Source organism: Falco rusticolus, chromosome 13 (genome assembly GCF_015220075.1).
Source record: "Falco rusticolus isolate bFalRus1 chromosome 13, bFalRus1.pri, whole genome shotgun sequence".
Classification (NCBI taxonomy): Eukaryota; Metazoa; Chordata; class Aves; order Falconiformes; family Falconidae; genus Falco; species Falco rusticolus.
In genome coordinates, this window is record NC_051199.1 from 3,058,215 (window position 1) to 3,078,551 (window position 20,337).

At 54.9% G+C, this 20,337-nt stretch overlaps 1 protein-coding gene across 1 annotated transcript in view; it reads right to left on the reverse strand.

The window, feature by feature from the left end:
* Window positions 1-20,337, reverse strand: part of EPHB1 (EPH receptor B1) — an 85,956-nt gene that overhangs the window by 8,168 nt on the left and 57,451 nt on the right. The window contains exons 5-16 of the mRNA XM_037407055.1: window positions 19,896-20,231; window positions 16,681-16,862; window positions 15,566-15,728; window positions 13,320-13,428; window positions 13,047-13,111; window positions 9,094-9,216; window positions 7,801-8,048; window positions 7,297-7,512; window positions 5,037-5,186; window positions 4,231-4,424; window positions 3,545-3,700; window positions 1,782-3,168 (exon numbers count right to left, since the gene is read on the reverse strand). Coding sequence (XP_037262952.1) covers window positions 3,060-3,168; window positions 3,545-3,700; window positions 4,231-4,424; window positions 5,037-5,186; window positions 7,297-7,512; window positions 7,801-8,048; window positions 9,094-9,216; window positions 13,047-13,111; window positions 13,320-13,428; window positions 15,566-15,728; window positions 16,681-16,862; window positions 19,896-20,231 — 2,051 coding nt within the window. The 3' untranslated portion in view covers window positions 1,782-3,059. The remainder of the gene's footprint in view (window positions 1-1,781; window positions 3,169-3,544; window positions 3,701-4,230; window positions 4,425-5,036; window positions 5,187-7,296; window positions 7,513-7,800; window positions 8,049-9,093; window positions 9,217-13,046; window positions 13,112-13,319; window positions 13,429-15,565; window positions 15,729-16,680; window positions 16,863-19,895; window positions 20,232-20,337) is intronic.

The window sequence follows — 20,337 nt, forward strand, 5'->3', positions numbered from 1 at the left end:
ACTCCGCCTCTCCCTGCTCCATCGGCAGCAGTCCTGGGGCCCAGATGTGTTTCCTTCCCACACCGACGCCTGCAGCGCAACTGTCTCCCCAGCCAGAAACCTGCCTGCAGCCACCCTCCCATGCACATGGGAGCAGCGGCACTTCGTCCACAGCTGTGTGGCAGCATGAGCAAGCTGAGGGCCAGGGAAGTGATGAGCATCGTCCATCCCGGGAAACTGAACCAAGACGTAAAGGAGGACTCTGTATCTCCAAAAGCATCTGAGCACCTGGACAACATGGTTTATTCACTCATGGGTACCCAGTCTGCTGGGTTGGATGGGCAAGACTGAACACTTCATATTAAAGATTTTATGTTTAAAAAGGTGCCATCGCATCGTCCTTCCAGCCCCGGGTGCTGAGCAGAGAGGATGCTGAGCGGGGCTGCAGGACCAGCTGCCTCACAGGTGCTTGCGCGACCAGGCGACACGCAGCAGGGGAGTCATAAAGGTGGAGTTTTGATATTTAGCCTGTGTCGCTCTCATTCGTTTCTTTAAATGCCTTTAGCTTCCTTCTAATAAAAAAGAAATCATAAAAAAACCCACAAAGGATCCTTCACTGCCGGCGAATATCAATGTGGTGAGGCGGCATATTAGTATGCACGGCACCCACTCCATCTGCATGTTGTATTCGGTGTGACAACATCCTGGAATACAGATTTGGGCCATGAGTATCCCAAGAGGTATTAGCGATCGTCTATCAGACAGGATGAGGAGCAGTCCCTGCTGTTGTAAACAAGGGGTGTTTTTCTCTGCCTCTTTCTCTGGGGAAAGTTCAGTGATTTGAAACAAGCTCATTCCTGCATCTTGTTACTTCCTCTTCTCCAGCAGAGCAGTGGGTCATCTTCCTTAGACAACTCAAAGAAATAAAATTGGAGGTGTCAAGAACACCCCATCACCAGTCCTTCATCTACTGGTGGTGTCAACTGCCATCCTCCCAAAACAAGCACTGCTCCCCTGGGACACACGGGGGTCCCCCGAGCCAGAGAGCACCCCCAGGGCCCCAGCACGGGGGACAATGCTCACACCCAGAACATGAGGACAGGCACTGGTAGCAGGCAGAGGAAGGGCTTGTTCCTTTGTGTTCGGTGGCAGCAAACAAATCTGGTGAGGCATCTCTGTGGCATAGATGGACGTAGGGCAATCCGATGGTGCAGACGGATGTGGAGCAATCCCATGGTGTGGATGGATGTGGAGCATCCCCACGGCACAGCTGGACTTGGGGCATCCCTGGGGCATCCCCACGGTGGGGATGGATGTGTGAGGACGGAGAGTTTCTCGACACGTATGAGCCACCACACCACTAAATTACGGCAAGAACTGGCAGCCCTTGAGGCACGGCTGGGCAGCCCGCCCGCACCACCGCTCCCCCTGCCACATGGGTGCTGCCTGCTGCCAGCACGGTGCCTGCAAGAGCACGGTGATGGATCATTACAACTCACACACAATCATCTAAGTAAAAGCCTTATTAAGAGTTCATTCATTTGATAAACTCTCAGTGCGATCCACAGAGGGATGTTAGATTGCCCAGTCTTACAATATTCTGTGTAAACACTGACACGCGTCTAGTGATTTTAACTAGATCAATTTGCAAAGGAGACCAATGGTGAAACAAAAAACAAATAAACAAACAAACAAATTAAACAGGGAAACAATCACGGGGAGAGGCTTTAAGAAAGCGAGCAGAAAAATACCGAGAAGGACGGACGGATGGACAGAAAGGCACACGAGACAAATGGACCTACCTCTGAAGCCATGAAAACTAAGTCTGTAAATCAATATCAAAATCCTCAGGTCCACAAGATGGGGGGAAAAAAAGTTCTCCATAGCCATCTTCTGCGCATCGCCGAGGCTCTGGAGGCCTTAGCAGTCTGTTTCCCAGAGCATCTCTCCTCCTTCTCCAGCAGACACCAACCCAGTCACAACCAGGCGGCGGCTCCTCTGGTCCCATCCTGTCCCTGCCGCGCTGGCCGGCCCTTGGCATCCTCTCATCCCTGCTTGCAGGAGGCTGAGCACTTGCTATGCCGCCGGGTAATTCCCTGCTACCTCCCGCTCCTGGGGGCTGTGGGTACAATCCCACGCCCCCACCCCGGGCTGGGAACCGGCCGGCTGCTGGCCACAGGGTCAGCGGTGATCTTCGGTTATGGACAAGCAGTGAGTCCACGGTAGGTTGACAACGTACACACGCGCACGAGCGCACACACACACGGGAACACCTCTTTCTGTTTTCCAGGATGGATTATTATTTTTTTTTAATCCTTTTTTTTCCTTTTTGCAAAAAAAATGCAAGCAAAAGAGAAAAAAAACCCAAAAAAACCAAAACCAAACCAAGGTTTTCTATTGAAGGTACATCTCTTCTTCAATATGAAGACATTAACTGGACTGAGTCGGAACCCCCATGCAGTGGTCAGCGAAGTCCTTTGGTAGTTGCCGGAGTGGCACCCGGGTAGGATGGCAGGGAGCTGCGGAGACGTCTGAGGACACTTCCACCCGGTTCATGAGCAGAGAGGGGAGCGAGGTGAGCAGGGAGAGCCAGGGCAGGGAGGGAGGGTGAAAGAAGAAAAGGAAGGTGGTTTGTCCGGACGGGATGCTCCATCTCATGCCTCTCCCTTCCCCAACAGCCCCTTCCTCCTTCTCAGTTTTGACCACTGCTCAGTGGTGGTGGGATTGGAGTCTGGTCTCTAGGGTTTGGGTTTGCTTCCCCAACACACATTGGTTTGTCTTCATTGTTTTTTGTGTTGGGTTTTTTTGTTTGTTTTGTTTTTTAAATATATGATTTGTACATATTTATATGTATTTATACGCTGTTCCCCATGACATTGGTAAGTGTGCTTCTGTTGGTGAGGAACGGAAGTCACCAGTTAGAGATGAGTCCCAGGAACATCCTTCGTCTGCGGTCACAGTCCCCGGGCAGCGGCAGCACCTCTCCAAATGCTCCCTGCAGCGCCCGTCAGTTCCTCCCCTCCCACATCTGCCCCTCTGCTGCATGCCCTCCCCATCCCCTCCCCGTTGAACAAGGGATGTCATGCCATCGAGGTCGGAGATTGACTCATCTGTACTCGCATGGACTGGACGCTGTTCAGGATCTTCTTCTGGTGCCCGGCCAAAGTCACCCCTATTCTCAGGAGGTCTCTGGAAAGCAGACAGATGGAGGAGTATCAATGGGCAGCTGAGGGCTTTACATCTGTTTTGCTGTCTTGAAGCGAGATGAGGGATGTAAGCTCAGCTGCTCCACACCTTCCAGCAGAGGAACAGCCACAGAGCCCAAGCTCAGCCCTGTGAGCATCACTGGGGGCGAGCTGGGACCCCGATCAGCGAGACACCCACACGCTAACCCCTGGATGGCAAACGCAGCCACCTCCAGACTCAGTTGCTTCTGCTGACCAGTGTGATGGATGCTCACACCCTTCCTTTGTGCCTTGAACTGACCTTCCCACCTCCCTGCAACCCCAACCCGTCCCAGGCAGCACCCAGCTTTTGGGCAGCCCTGGCACGGCACCCAACTCACTCGGATGTCATCTGGGCAACCAGCTGCAGGGAGGTGAAGCCAGCGGTCAGGAAGCTGTCCCGGTACTGGCTCATCTTCACAGCGCTCAGCCAGTCATCTACTGAGGTAAAGGCAGTGAAGTCGGGGATGGAGCGGTCGAGGAGGGGCTGAGAAGGCCTGCAACAGGACACACCGCTGGGGACAAGCCTCGCCGGTGCCAAGGGGCTGCCACACGTGAGCCCAGCTGGTGCACTGACGCGCTCCCCCACCCACCCCTCCATGCCCCTGAGCTCCCCTCGGCACTGCCTTGCTCCCAGCACATGCCTGAGACATGGAAGGCCACAAGGAAGGCCCGTCCCATGGGAACACCGCTCTGCCAAGCAGCGCTTTGCAACCCCGCACATTGTAATCCAGCCGCGGGAGCCACAGGGACGGAGGCACTGGCAGAGCAGACACTGAGCCTGTACCGTCACACACCATAAAGAATCAATAGCAAAGAATTATTGCTGTTGCTTGACTGAAAACTACATGTTCTTTGTCTGACTGTCAGGCAGAGCAAAGACAGAACCCCACACCCCCCCCCCGGCACCTGGCAAATGATTTATGAATTCCTGTCCCTCCCCCGGCAGCACACGCTGCTCAGGGAGCCTTTCGCTGCGGCTTGGGATGCTGACACAAGAGCATCCTCCGCGTGCTGGGAGACTCACACAGCGGTGATGGTAGCCACAGTTTTGAGGCTCGCCGGATTGCGGATCATTTTATCGAGGGTGTTGACTATCTCGGTGAAGCGCGGTCGGGTGTTGCGGTCCTTCTGCCAGCAGTCCAGCATCAGCTGGTGCAGGGCGGCGGGACAGTCCATGGGCGGCGGGAGCCGGTAATCCTGCTCGATGGCATTGATGACCTGCAGAGCAGCAGGGGAGAAAGCAGCACGTGAGGACAAGGGACTCGGGGAGCTCGTGGAGGGAAAACCACAGCCACGGCAGGGGGTGAGCCCCCCCACTGCTCCTCTCTCCGAGCCGAGCTGCCTGTGTGGGCAGAGGTGCTGCAGGCAGCCCTGCCGCAGGCCGGGAAGGCAGCTGCCAGCCCATTTGATCATCAGCAAAGGGAGCAGGAGGAGATGCTCCCAGCTCTGTCGGAGCCGGGGCTCTCGGAGGTTAATCTCCACTCTGATGCTCTGCGCACTGCAGTTCCTCCCGGCGGAGAGCTGCCACTCATTATCTCGGCAGATCGCATCGGAGTACAGCAGTCCAACTACCAAAGCTCTTTCCCCGCTTGTAAACCCTCTGAACATTTTCAAAGGCCCTGCAGCTTGTTGAAGTCCAATTACCAGCCCACTGGCTTTTCTTCCCAATTTCCCTCCTTGCATCCTCTCACTCGCCAGCCTGATTCATCTCCAAAACGGAGCACTGCCGAGGCTCTGGGGAGGAGCAGACAGCCCTTCAGGCAGGGCTTTCTTTGGGGAACAGGCCCCCCCCACCGCCCCAGAGCTGTGTGGATGACCCCTAGTGCTTACGTCTTGGTTGGACATGTCCCAGTAGGGCCTCTCCCCAAACGACATCACCTCCCACATGACGATGCCATAGCTCCAGACGTCGCTGGCCGAGGTGAACTTGCGGTAGGCGATGGCCTCCGGCGCCGTCCATCTGACCGGGATCTTCCCCCCCTAGGGAAAATGGGAGAGCAGCTGAGAAACGGCTCCCTTGGCAGAGGAGCCTGGACACCCGCGACCCAGGGCTGGAGCCATCCCACACAGCACTGGTCCCTGGGGACCCCGCTGAGGAGTGGGCCGGCAGTACCCGATGGGAAGAGGAGGCAGGAGCCAAAACCACCTCCACAAACGTGTCTTGTACCTGCACAAAGGGCTTAGCTAAACAAAAGGGTTTACCCCACTCAGGTGGCACCTCCCCACTCTGGCCGCTCTGCAAGAGCCGGCACATGGGTGTCCTGTCCCCAGGTCCCTTCCCAGGGAGACATCAGGTGATAAGGACTATGTAGGACTGCCACTAGTGCTCATCTCAGGTAAGCAGCCACAGGTATCCCCATCCCTTGACCTTCAATGGAAACGAGGTCTAACCAAAGAGCATCCTCTAAGCATCACCTGGGCTTCCACAGCTGCTGGATGGTCCTTCCAGCTCCACTTTTGGAGTGGGATGCAAAAAGCAAAACACCTTTAAGCCCCAAAGGAGACTTGGAAAGCACTGGCATAGGAAAGTGCCTCTGGCAGAGAGCCTCACATTTCTCCCAGAAGCTCAGAATCAGGCTCAGCATCTCAAGCCATCCCATCAAGCCAGGGCAGGTCCCAGCTCCTGGCGAGACAGGAAGGGCTGGAGGCCATGCCAAGGGGGCAGGGATGCTGCAGAGAGGCAGCATGCACAGAGGGACTGCTCCTTGGGCAAGCACGCTGAAATAACAGCAAAAAAAGCCACGGGATGAAGGAAAACCACAGACATGCACGGTATTTACTTGGGGCAGAATTGCACTGTAAATCATTTAGCGCAATTGTTTTCCGTAGCCTTCCCAATGAAGCGTCAGATGCTCTTGAAGGATGAATGGCAAAAAACTTGATTTGAATAACTACAAATGAAGAAATTAACTGCTAGGTTGTTTTTCCTGCCTTTTCCCCAGAGCTAAAAACCTGCTGTGGGAGGCAGTGTGATGTAATCGCAGGCACAGCATCACTTCCCAGCTGCTGGGGAGATCTATTATGGCCTAAATTAAATAAAAACACAGATGAAATAATCTCTTTTATCTCTAAAGGTGGGAGAAAGGCTACTTCATGCCTCATCCCAGCAGCTACTGCTGGGGGTCTTTGAACAAAAAATAAATAATGGGTGTCTGCTCAAAGGCCAGTGCCTGCAGGACAGGGCTGGGCAGGGAGCAGGGCAGGTCTAGCGTGGGGGAAATGTCCCACAAGCTGGGGGGCAAGAGCAAGGGGCTGCAGCTGGGCCAAACCCCAAAGTCAGCCTTAAAGGCGTGTCCATGGGTTTTGCATTTTGGAGGCTGGAGACAGCCCCAGTGCCTGGGCACAGCTCAGCAGCCCAAGAAACTGCTTCTGCAGGAGTCAGTGCAGCCTTGTGCTTGCACCCAGCGCATGATCTTTTAATTAATCAATGCAATGAGGCCAACGGGTTGCTCATCGCCTTCTCCTCTGATCATCCTTAACACCACCAAGGGTCTTGCGAGCCCACTGGCATGAGGATGGCCACGGTGGGGAGCCAGGGGTCCCCTGGGGTGGCAGGGAGCGAGGGGAGAGCAGGCTGCCATTACCTATGAATGAGTTAATTAAGGACGAGAAGGGTGGCTGGGGAACAGCGGAGCTCCCATTAGGCTTGCCTCTTTAGTTAATGCCTGGAACAAGTTTCCAGCAGAGAAAGGCAGACCAGACCTAGAGCGCTGGGGGGAGTTAAAACACCATCGCTGTGCTGGCAGCAGATGCTGTGATCTCCCTGTCTCTCCAGGGACTCCTCTGTGCACCCGCCCTCCACGAAGGAGAGGGAAGAGGCTTATCTGGAAACCACCGAGGGAAGAAAGGTGCTTGAGGGAGGAGAGAGGCAGAAAACTCATAAAAGGGAGGAAGAGAAAGGAGTAAAAAAAGGACGATGGGTGGGAACCACAGCCAGAGTCTCTGGGCCATGAGCCTATGTGGTGGGAACCCTCCTGAGATGCTCCCACCCATGGTAGAAGCTCCGGGGCATACGTCCAGCGCCCTTCTCCCACATCTAGCTGGCAGCAGGGGATGCTGAGCAAGACAAAAACTTGTGAGAGGTACATACCAAGGAGCTGGTGTAGGTGGGGTCAGACGTATCGTCCTGCAAATAGCGTGAGAGGCCAAAGTCGGACACTTTGCACACCAGGTTGCTGTTGACCAGGATGTTCCTGGCAGCCAGATCTCGGTGCACGTAATTCATCTCTGCAAGGTACTTCATCCCAGCAGCAATTCCTCTGAGCATCCCCACCAGCTGGATCACTGTGAACTGCCCATCGTTTTGCTGTGATCAGAAAGAGCAGGCAACAGGGTGAGTGTTCAGAGCCCACCATGGCACCAGAGCCGCTTACCCCCAACCCTGGGAGGATGCTGGACCTCCCCAGAGGACTACCCAGCTGCCCTGCCCTGCCGGCTTAAAGCAGAGGTATGCCAGCACCAGAACACACGTGTTTCGGGGGCGTACAGCACACTGCAACCAGCTCCCAAGCTACAGAAACAGGCTTGGATGCCAACATCTCATTCCCAAATCCCACAGCCGAACAGCAGCCCACAGGGCCCCAGATCGTCTTACCCGCAGGAAAGAGTCCAAGGCCCCATTCTCCATGAACTCTGTGATGATCATGACCGGTCGGCTTTTGGTCACCACCCCTTCCAGCCGAATGATGTTGGGGTGGTCAAACTGCCCCATAATGCTGGCCTCGCTCAGGAAATCCCGGCGCTGCTTCTCGGAGTAGCCAGCTTTGAGCGTTTTGATGGCCACGTAGATCTCCCGCTTGCCAGGCAACTTCAGGCGCCCTTTATATACTTCTCCAAACTCCCCTGCAAGTGGAAAACCATCCGCTACCACCTCCTCCTCCACATGAAACATTGCAAAGAGTAATGGTACCCTGAGCGGCTTCATCTCCATCCGGCTAAGAAATGTCAGCCAGTTAACCCTCCAACAACGTTCTCCTCTACAAATCTACCTGCTTGTCCTCTTTAGAAGGGGCAAAGTCTGCTACTGATGCCATGTTTAGGCTTGCAACCTTCTCCAAGGTGACAGAGCCCAGCACCTACAGAAGCAGAGGCTGGGGCCGCTCTTGCAAACCCCCGCAAGAAGGATTTGCTGAGCAAAAGCATCAGCATTGAAGAACTAGCTCAAATAGAGGGTGCTGGCGTTCATGATCTCGGTTGCCTTTTTGCACATCCCTTATCTCGAAATGGAAAATAATTGGGCTGTTTTCATTGCTGCCCTCTGATTTAAAATACAGGGGAAAGCATCCTCTCGTTTTCAGCAGGAGAGGTTTCCCTTCACCAAGGCAAAATTTGCCTGTGGAGGGATTACATTTAAGCCACATTTGCAGCCACTTTGCCTTGATGAGCAGCAAAGGGCAGCTGATACATTGCTGAACTTGATCCCGACCGAACTAGCTCATTGCTTCTTTGCAGCTTCCCCCCGGCTTCTCACTTTCTCTTCTACCAGTATGACAGAGTTATTTAAAAATTGTAATAAAAGCAGCACAGATGACATACAGATACGTGCACGCGTGTGTATATATACATATGGATGGAAATATGGCACAGACTAGAGAGATCTGGCTTTTTCTTGTTACCTCATGGAAAAGCCAAGTAGGAAATCCCAAGGGGCCCCACAGTCACGCAGCAAACATTCATGGAGCCTTTCACACCTCAGAGGAACTCCGAGAGCAGAAACCAACCTTTGTCCACCCTAACCCATCACAAACCCAGGAAAGCCTGATGTCTCAAGGCTTCCTTGAGGGTTTCCCATGTGCACCTGCAGAAAACTGCTCCAGGTGGGTGTCTGGCCACGCAGGAGTGGCAGAGAGGCAGGGAGGGACGGGCAGCAGGGCACGGTGAGACCCACCTGCTCCAATGACTTCTTCAATCTTCACAAAGGATACATCGATCTCCTTGGCGAACTCTCGGACTGCCTCATTGGGGTCCTCGTAAGTGAAGGGGTCGATGTAGATCTTCATCCCTGGAGACCCTTGTTGCAGGAAATATGGGAGCAATGGCAAAAGGGAGGGAAACCAGGAACAGTTGTGCCATGGCCGAGAACTGGAGACCCCCATGTCCTGACACCCTCTGTGTGCCTGTTAAGATGGCTTCTATCGCTGTGCTCACCTGCACCACTTCCACAAACGCTTACCGTACTCTTTGATGCCCCTGCTCCACTCGACTCTACCCTGCATCCCCTCCTCTCCCTCTCTGCTCTCCACTCCTCCGCCGTTATCCTTCCTCTTCCTCCTCCCCGGCAATGGGGAGCAGTTACAGACCTAAACTACAATTAGCTGGCTTTACAGCGAGGGCTTTACGAGCCTCCATGCATTACTGAAGAAATATTTATTTACCCAAAAAGGCCTCTGATAGCTTTGTGGCGGCCACTAAATTGACAGAGTGCAGCAATTATAATCAGCAACCTGTATGGAGCCATAAAATATGGCTTGGCCGACCTCCATGACAAGTATGTCGTGCCTTGCACGGGGGCAACGTGTGGCAGCAGGATCCGGCCACGCTGCAGAGAGATGCAGCGTGTGGGCTCTTGCCCTTTTCAAATGGGGGGAAAAAACCAAAACGGGCGCCCGGATTCCCCAGATGGGGTTTGTGGACATTGTGTTTGGATGCCCTGGGGCTTGCAGAGCTGCCGGGTGGCATGGCCACAGAGCAGAGCGTGGCCACTGCCATCCCCGGGGCTCAGTGGGGCACTGGTGTTATGGCACAGTTCCCAGAGGGGACCCAGAAGGAGCTGTGGCTCCTCTGTGGGGGTGCAGCCTCCCATGCCATTTCTCACCCAAAAAGGGGGCCAGGAATGGCATAGCAGCCCCTCAAGGTCATCTCTAGAGACCAGGAAGGACACTACTGCCTGGTCCTCCTCCCCAGCTGCCCTTATGGTGATGAACAGCACTTGATCACACTGTTAAGGACCTCACCAAGGGCCACGATCCCATCACCCCGGTGCTTCCCAGAGCCCTCCGAGAGGCAACATGCAAACGCATGGACCGCAGCATCGCCTCTGCACGGTTCTGCGCTGGGAATACAAATCGGCTCCCAGCTGCTTTGCAATTTTGCCGGCAAGTAATTTGGGAGGAGGCATGAAAGCCTCGCAGGGGGGCACTGCCAGTGCAAAACAGCCACTGAGGGAGAACGGCTTGTGGGGCAGCTGGGACTCAGGAGGGACCAGGCAGGAGCATCTGCATCCCCCAAAGGGGTGCTGGGGGCAAAAGCTTTGCACCTTGGAGGCGGGCAGGGAAGGCTGCAATGAAGCCATCTGTGCATCTCCCAGTTCATAAATCCTTTTACGGCTCTGTCTCATACACTTTAACTGCCCCATAAATTTTTTTACAAGAGCAGCTGATGCTCCAGCCAGGATTACAAAGGGATTTACAGGATCGTAACCGAGACTGACTCACTGATCAAAATATTGAAGAAATAAAGAAGACAACAGTGCCAAAGTTTCCTGCCCACTGTCAACACAGGCTGTTTTTCAATCACCCTCTGATGTGCCCCAGGGTCTGCGTGCTGGCTCAGTAACCACCAGGTTCAGCTCCCTCCTAATCCTCATCCCACCCAAACCAAGCAGGATTAGGGCACCTAAACCCATTACCCATCTCGGCAAACCTCAGCCACTGGCTCACCACCTTCCTGGCAAAAGCTGGACAAAATGCTGGGTCCCGAAGTGCCACATCAAGGGCAAGCCATGCTGAGCCTACCTGCAGAGAGAGCTTTGCACTCTTCAAATCGCCCCGATACTCCTAGGAACTAGATTAGGCCACTTATCACTACCACAGACGATGGCAAATTTTTTATCACTCCTCTAAAGTCGAAGCGCTCTGCACTGCAACCCTGACTCCACAGTTAGATTCCTTCCAACACCGTTTTTCCTTGGGAATAAATATCATCAGCAGAGAGAAAAACCCTTGCCTGCCGAATTGCTGCTGCTTCAACGGGACGTTTCCCTGCTCCCCCGATCTCAAAGCTCCTGGTGAAGCAGTGGCAGAGATAAAACACGAGAAATTACAAGCTGAGAGACCCCAGCTCACCCCCAAGCCCACCTGGGGCAGTCCTTGTGGCAGCAGGCAGCCAGCGATCCCGGGGGGCTCTCGGGAGGGACAGCAGATCTGTGCCAGGGAGGCTGTAATTGCCATGCTGCTAAACGTGCGGGTCATTTGTTTCAGTGGATGCACTCATTACTCCATTAGTCGCTTGCCACAAATTTCCCACCTGTTTTGCTCAAACGTCTACAATAACCGAGCACCTGGAGGCTTGCTAACCTTGAAAGGGTTTTGCTGTGTCCCCCCAGGACCCCCAGCTTTCAGGCACCGATCCTCACCTCGCCCAGCTTTACAAACTACAGACAGACACACGCTCCACTGCTTTCCCACCTGGTTTGAGCACCCTGGGGGTTGGGGTGCTTGGGGCAAGCTAGGGATGCGCACAGGGTGAGTGTTTCAAAACAGAGGGAACACAAGAGGAGTCCACTTGAAGCCCAACAGGGGGTTAGCCATCAGGCATCAGATAAATCTTCTGCCAACCACGGTGCAGAAACGTAGAGAAAAAAGGGATGAAAAGCACAGGTCCATCATATTTAAGTAGCACTTGGTGATGTTTGGAAAACAGTTTATGGTTTGCTTGGAGGTTTACAGCCCCCCACAGCCCTGCCATCACATTGGAAGGGGTTGGTACGAAGCCAAGAAGGTCAAAAGAGATTCAGTGCACTGCTGCTTGCCTGGGCTCTCCTGGCTGCATCCAAACCCTCTCTGCTTTTCTCTGCCAGGCAGATCGCTCCATCTCCATCCTTCCCCTCTGCTCACCCATCCTTTCCTCCTCCTTCTCCAGCCATCCTTCACCCATCCTTGCATCCCACCACCATCCCTTTTCCCCAAGCAAGTGCTCAGGACCCAGGGGCGGTTTCTTCCCGCAAGGCAGCAAATTGCACCTGGGAGGCAACTCTAGGAGAGCATGAAAGGGATTTACGTCCCGTGGGGATGAGGCACAGAGCCTGCAGGCACTGGGTGACAACTCCTCAGCCCTTGAAGCTGCTGCTTTGCTGCTTTGTTACCATTTACAGCAATCACAATGGCTCACTGGCTGCTGGAGGGGCACCGGAGCAAGCATTATACACCGCTGACACCTCCAATTTATTCTGGTGCACAGCTCCACCAACCACAAAGATCTCTGAGGAAAAGGCCCTTCAAGCTCAGGCTCTCCTAGTTGTTTGCCAAGGGGATCAGCAGCCCAAAGCCAGTTAAACCTTCCCAGTCACTGGCCACATACCCTTCCCAGAGCAGGGTGCAGGGCATCAGCCACGCAGCCAGAACAGCAGCAATGCTGGCCACCAGCCCCCACTCCCCAGCCATGCTCCCAAAATCCAGAGTCCCTTTAGCAGTAAGAGCAACCCAGCACTGATCCTGGCCAGGGCAGAGCCTGTGGCAGGAGAACAGGAGCTCATCTTCCCTCTGAACACCGCTTCCCTCCTTCCCTTCCTCCCATGGGAGTCTTCACAGCATCCACTCCCCATCCCTTGTCCCCCTACATCCCCCGCTACCCCTTATATCCTCCGGTCACCCCAAATCCATCCTCATTCCCCAAATCCCCCCTGTTGTTCTTTTTTTCCCACCCACAATGCTGCACCACTGCAAAACCCCCCCCAACGCCCTGACACACACTTGTGGACATCTCTACTCCCACCCAATGGTCCTCTCCATCTGCCCCATGGGACTTTCATCACCCGATGTGCACATTTGAAGGTGGAGGAGTGGGGCACATGCCGGATGCAGGTTTAGGAGTGTCTCCCCTACCCGTTTTTCCCCCACTCACCTCGCCCGGTGCTGTAGTGCTGTAATTTATCGCTGTACACTGCCTCCTTGCTGTAGGCGCGCTTCCTGGAAGAAGAGGGGAGAAAACAGCCAGGCTTGAGGGACCAGTGGCTGGCAGAAGCCCCAAACCGCTCGCCTGCCAGCAACACACAGCAAATGATGGCAGCTCAGCGCTCCCTCCAGCTATGGGGGTCCCCCTCCTACCCCAAATCTGTCACAGTTACATCTCATGACCTCCCATCTTCCAGGGATAAAGCATCCCACGGGGACCCACCTGCTGCAGACAATAGAAATGGCCACCAACGAGACGATGAAGACCACCCCAGCCGCTGCAGACCCTGCAATCAAAGGCAGCTGCTCTCTCAGCTCCGACTTGTAGTCATCTGCAAGAGAAGAGGGACGGGATGAATTCTCCCTTGCACACTCATGGAGTAAGAGCAGCCTCCTGGGAAGGGGTCCTGTACCACCCCCTCTGATTCTGTGGCTGCTGCTCCCATGGGAGGGTGGTGGGACAAGGGGGACCCGGGTGGGAGCGTTGGTTGAGGCAGGCGATGAGCTGGCACGTGTTGCACAGGGAAGGATTGCCACACTCAGCTCAGGCAAACTTTGGGTTAAAAATACGGAGGAGAAGGTCCTGGGAATGAAGTCAAACCAATGTGTGCGGGCCCAGCTTCCCAAAGACATGAGGTTCATAACGTGGCTTTGTCCGTGCCTCTGGTGTTTCTCTTCCTGCAATAAATGTAAACCTGTTGGCCATTTTGACCAAATTTAACAGGGGGTCTCACAGACAAGTTCCTACAAGTTCCAGGAAAGGAGGAAAAGATCCCATTAATAACTAAGCCAGCTGGGGAAGGCTGCACCAGGAGTCCACCCATATTAAGACACCGGAGAGTCCACCATGCAGCATTTAACCTTGAGAGAGAGGCCCAGGAGAACCCAAGCCCCTTCACTGCAGGTCTGCTTGTAGTTTTTACATCTCAACAGACTGCAGGAGCCAAGTCCTTTTGCAATGCCAAGGCAACCACAGCATCCCTTCCACATCGAGCATCCCTCAAACCTCCTGCACCCCCTCGGCCAGCCCCTGTGCCCTTCAGCAGCTGGCTGCAGTGAAAGCCAAGGTGGCACAGGGAGGACTGGACATGCCTAGAGGAAATTCAAGAATGTCACCTGCAACCTCCATGTGTCTCCCCCCATTTCCCCCTTCCCCTGCCCTGCCCTGTTAGCAGTGTGGGTACCGGCGCAGGCAGTATCTGGCCGACCCCACCTCCTGGGGCTTTCTACAGCCCTCCAGAAACAATCCCCTCTTCCAACCATCCCCAGCAAGGTCTGCCAGGCTGTGTCAGAAGCTACAAGCAAGGGTTAAAACAAAATTTGCTCCAAAAAAAAAGCATTTAGCACCCTTTTATCTGTATTTTTCTACTCCGCGGTTAATTACCAGCAACTAGATTTATCTCTTGCATGCTGTTTAAATCCCGAGACATTCTCATCTAACAATCAATTATTATTTAATAATCTACACTATCCATTCTTATTAAATTTCAATTAATTGCTTATTTGAGGCAGGGTTTTTCTTCTCGCTTCTCTAATCTTGAGTATTTGAGGCACTGGGGGGGGATTATAACCATCTCCTTCCCTTCAGTCACCCTGCGTGGTTTTCCCCTTCCCACCCCAGCTGGCACTCAACATGAGTGCAAGCACAGCACAATGCAGTTTTAGGGAAGAAGAAGTTTTAGGAAAGACAGCCAGCAGGCCTGGGACCCATGGCTGTCACCTAAGCAGAACAGGGAACCACGCCAGCAGCGGCAGGGAAGGGGCTCTCTGCAGGGACTTCAGCCGCCCCAGGGGTAGAAGGACCACAAAAGGAGCCATGCTTCACTCACTGGCTTATGGATTAGTCCTGAAGCTGGGATAAATGTAAAACCCTCCCACGAGTTATCAGTCTCTGAAGGGATGTGGTGTTTGTGGGTGCAGGGAAGGGCTGGGGCCAGAAATGACAGCACAACCCTGGCAAGGAAGCCAGAAGAAGCCGTGAAGATCATGAGCTGGCCCCTTCCCTTGGACACGTCACTTCAGGGTGAAAAATCAGCTTTCAGGGATGGGTCTGACCCTTCCAGCTTTCCCTGATGGCCCAGATGCAGCTCTGAGCATCCCTGGAGAGCATCCCTGAAAGAGCATCCCGGAGCCCTTCCTCCACGGGTCTACAACCCTCCTCTCCTCCCCATCCAACAGCGCCAGGCTCGCAGCTGGTGGCCGGAGGGCTCTGCCACCACAGTCGGAGGCAGGAAAGACAAAACCACAGCTAAATAGCGGGGGAGAAAACAGAGCTAAGAGATTTAAAGCAGATTACTCCTCCAGCTGGCGATTAATAAGACACCGCTGTAAATCACCTGCCTTTTGCCATGCTGCCCGCTGGGAGAGAGGTTTGTGGAGACAAGTTTGTTTAATCCAATTAGAGCCCAAACTGTTGCTGCGAAGACAACCACTCCCTTCACCTCCCTGCCCCCCCCCTCCCGGACTCACCATCCGTCAGTGTCTGGAAGCACATCTTCCCGCTGTACTTGCCGTAGCCAGCCACGGTGCGGGCTCGCACCTGTACCACGTACACCATGCCGGGTCGCAGCCCCTCAATCCTGGCCGTGTTGGTCTGGCTGCGGGCCATGGAGGAGTTGTACTCGTTGTGGTCCTGTGGGTATGGCCAAGAGAGACAGTCAGCCGTGACGGGGACAGGGGACAGCAGGGGGGATGATGTGATGGCAGAGCACGTCTCCCAGGCAGCCCCCCCGGTCCCACCATAGCGAAGAGCATGGAGCAGCAGGGGGAAACAGTAAGAGCATCGAGAGCAAAAACACTCATGAGCAGCAAATTCCTCATCTTTGAACCACTGATGTCCCTGCACGTTTCAGAATCGTCATGCTGTTACAGAAACACTGTAACGCAACCCTACGAGACCCTGCTCAAGCAGGTTCAAGGGCAACTTGCCTCTGCTGAGAGCTCCAGCGCCTGTGGTCCCTGCTCTGCTGGCACAGGTCCTTGTGCTAAACCTTGGTGGAAACCTCATGCATCTCAAATCTCATTTTTTGCAATGTTCCCCAGTGATTTGCTGTGAAGGGGCTGCTGCTGAGATCATCTAATTATTCACATTTGGAGGAATTCATTAAAGCTGGCAAGACACAGGAGGGATGGAACAGCTTGGGCTCAGCACGGTTCACCAGAAGGGTCGAGAGCGTGTCCCCTACGGGGAAGGACAGCTGCCAGTGAAAGGACCCAACAGGGAGGCAGTGACCTGGGACAGGGACAACCCTGATAACCTTCGCCAGCTCTCACTGTCCCCCTCCTTTCCTCCTGATGCTGCCCTCATGGCTCATGGTCCTGGCTCACCCTAGCAGATACCAGAGCCAAGGCAGCAATGAGCACTGATGTGCTGGACGCCACAGGGGAGGAACTGGCACATCAGTCCCACCCTCCAGAGCCAGTCCCACCACCCAGACCCTTCCCAGCAGAGCCTGACTCAGAGCTCACCGATGTTTCCCCTCTCCCAGCAAGCTCAAGACCTGAGCAGCCTCCCCAGCAGTGCGGTACAAAGCTCCACGTACCCCGAGCCCACCCTCCGTCACAAGGTTTCCAACCGAGCTCACCGCTGCCGGCCTGGAGCCCACGGTGCTGCTGACGTCAGGCGTGCAGATGCGGCTCACCTTCTCGTAGTAACGGATCTCGTAGTCCAGGATGATGCCATTGGGCTGCTCAGGCTGAGGCCAGGAGAGCGTGATGCTCCTCATCGTGGCACTCACCTGGTGCATGATGGGGACGGTGGAGGGTGCTGCCGAGGAAGCAGGGAGGGAGGGAAAATTAATGGAGAGGGGCAGGACCAAGGGCCTTGGGGAGGGGGAGAATCCCCTGGGCACACAGAGCATCCTACATCTCCCATGCCTGAGGTTGTTCAACCCATGGGACAAGCTCACGCATTAGCAGTGGGAAGAGCAGCATCTCAGCAGCTTACATGGAACCAGAGCAGCAAGCCAGCAAGGGAATTCTGGTATTTAAACCTGCTTTTTTATTAAAAAAACTACTCTTTTTAATTAGGGGCTTAGAAATCCTCAGCGTTCCTTCTCCCTGGGATTGTTTGCTCCAAGGATGTCTTCCCACAGCGGGGCAGGGCAGCAAAGCTCTCCCCAGCGGAGACACACCAAGGCTCGATGGCGGTCTCCAGCTCTGCTTGCCATCTTTTGCTGTAACAGCCTCCCTGAGGGAGCCAGCACTCAGCACTGCAGGAGTCTGTGCCGCCGCTGCTGCAACCCCACATGCTGTCAGTAATAGAATGTAGGAGCAAAAATCTGCCCACCCTGAGGACAGTGACAGGAAACCAGAGCAGGGACACCCCACCCCAGCACAGGGACCCCAGGGTGCTGAAGCCTGTAGCACAGCTTTGGCTCAGCCCTGTCCCAGAGGAGCAGCTGGGTCCACGCTTAGGGGCTCTTGGGGGACGCTCAGCCTCGGTGCCCAAATGTGTTCCAGGAGTTTTATTTCCAAAGCCCAAACAGCTGCAGAACAACCTAAAACCATCCTTCAGCTCCTCACCCGCCTCGGGCCCATGGCACAAGGCTGCTCCAAAGGCAGCACCTCCATCCCTCCAGTCCCTGAGACCTCCCAGGCAGCAAACCACAGGGGTCCCAGGCATCTTGTCGCAGCATCCCCGGAGAAAGCAAGATGCTCGGCACTGGCCAAGAATGCAGGCAGCATCAGGTGTGAGCCCGGCTTGTCTGACCTGCTTCCCTCCCTGCCACGTGTTCCCAGTCAGTCCCGCCAGCTACGCCACACACCACGTTGCTCTGCAAAGCAGCCCACAGTATTTCGGTTCATGCACCAGACCAGAGCTAAGCCAGCAGGTTTCCCAAAATAGCTGCCAGGCACATCCTCGCCACTGCTGCTGCTCCCTGCCCCGCTCTCCACACACACTGGAGCAATCCCAGGGCTGCTCTGTGCCAGCCGGGGAGCCGAGCATCCCTGGAGCTGACCATCCAGGAGCCAAGCATCTCAGGGCCTGAGCATCACTGGAGCTGAGCATCCCTGGCAGCAGCGACACCAAGGACACCAAGCCACTAAATTAGCCAGGAGCCAATTTTCCAAAGGCTTTTTGCCCTCCAAGTTAGACCTGGGAGGGCCAGAGCCAGCCAACACAGCCCTGATCCTTCACTTAATCCTACCAAAAGCCTCCAAGAAAGGTACACAAGCTTCTCCAAAGCAGCACTGGCATGATCTGCTCACAGGGTCAGCTCCCTGGCCAGCACTCTCTGCCCTCCTCCTCACCATGCCCAGAGTACAGACAGCACTGGGCAGGAAAAATACATCCTCCATGTGGGTCTAGGGCAGAGCTCAGCTTGGTATGACCAGCTTGGGGCACAGGATCATGCCATGGAGGGAATATCTGGGGGCAGCCGGAGCACAGTTCCATGCGGCCACACTGGGAGATGTCAATAGTTCAGCACCACCTTTGTTTCCCCAGCATATGTAATCTCCCCCTTTTTTTTTTTAGTCTTTCCAAATCAGCTCCAAGAAGATGTTTGTGGGCTGAAATTAAACACTTGGCTTGATTGGTGTTTTATTAACTGCTGCGTTCCCCTCCCCATTAGCGTGGATAGTGGCACGCAGGCAACCTGGGGCTAAGAGCAGTCCGGCAGGCTGGACGCACTAACCAGCCCGGATCCTGCCCTGCATGGGGAAAGCAGTTGGAAAAACCCACTTCAAAGCCAAAGGGATTGTAGAGGGACAGCGCCAATCCTGCTCTTGACACACCTGACGCATTTCCATCAGGTTACCCCGCAGCCTGTCCTGTGGCACTGGGAGCCACGTTCGTATATTCAGCCTTTGCAAGACAAACAGGGAGTGTGGGGTACAGAGGGACAGCCACGGATGCGCAGGCTGTTCCCAGCTCCTGGGCAGCCCTGGGGTGGGAGATGAGCAAAGAAACCACCCTAAAAATCCCACTCTCAAAAAAAAAAGACCTGGAAGCAAGAGGCAGATTTGATTGCACATGGTTTAGGAGACAATGATGCCAGCCAGGCACCAAGCGTAGATTTGTATTCCCCAGAGGCAAGAGACTAAAATACGTACGCCAGGTTTCCCTGCCGCACCCTCCCAAGGGAGCGGGTTGGCGAAGGCTGCCTGTGTTACATGCTCAGCACAAAGCAGAAACTACCATCCCCTTCCTCCGTCCAAAGAGACGGTTTCCATCCCCTCTGCTCCCTATCCTCCACATTGCAGCCCAGGACCAGATCCTCCCTTTCATCTGCACATCCACCCTGCCAGCGTCCCAGCTTGGCCCAGAGCTGCTTCTTCAGCTCCTGATGCCTGATCGGGAAAAGGGAGGAAAAGGGACAGGGGAGCCTGAAAAAGGGGACAAGAGGAAAATGAAGGGAGAGGGATGTGCCAGAGGAGACGGAGACTGAGCTCAGCCCCGGGATGCTACGCCCTCCGTGCTGTAATGCAGCCAGGCTGCATTTCAAGGCTGGAGTCACCCCGTCTCCCTGCTCTCACCTGGGAAAAGGGGGGAAATGGCAATGCCATTTCATCTTCAAGCAATCTAGAGGGGGATAAAAAACAGATATTGGTTCTCACACCCTTTCCTCCCAAAACTCATCTCTCAATTCGCCTGGGGTGCAGCCACCCCTCCACCTCCTCAATCCCTCTCCCTCCCTCTTTTCACCAGGGCTGGGTGCGGGTCCCCCACAGCCACCACACACCACTCACACCCCAGGAGCTTTTGCCTTTGGACATGGAGCTTCCTTCCACACGGAGCTTGCAACTGGTAGGGTACAGCCAAACCACCCCATCAGTGCATCATCTCGGGACTCACCGGCTTGGTTGGTGGTGATGTTGACGGACACGTGCTGCTGCGGGAAGGGGCTCTTGTTGGAAACCCCATTGACAGCCTGGATCTCGAAGGTGTAGGGCGTGTGCGCCCACAGGTTGCTGATGAAGACCCGGGTCTCTGTCAGCCCCAGCTGCCTGGGGACAAAGTCCACGTTGTCGTCACAGCGGGAGCAAGCGCGTCGGTCCGACCGGCACTTCTTGCAGACGATGTTGTAGGTGACATCATCCCGACCCCCTGTCTCTCGTGGCGGATGCCACTCCAGGATGATGGACGTCTCGTTGACAATGGAGATGACATTGCGGGGACCAGAAGGGACACCTGTGGAAAGGGAGAGTGCTTGAGACAGGTCCTTGACCAAAACGTTACGCTCAGCCCCACTAGGGCTCAGTGGGAGCCTCAGGGGCTCCAGCACACAGACACCTCA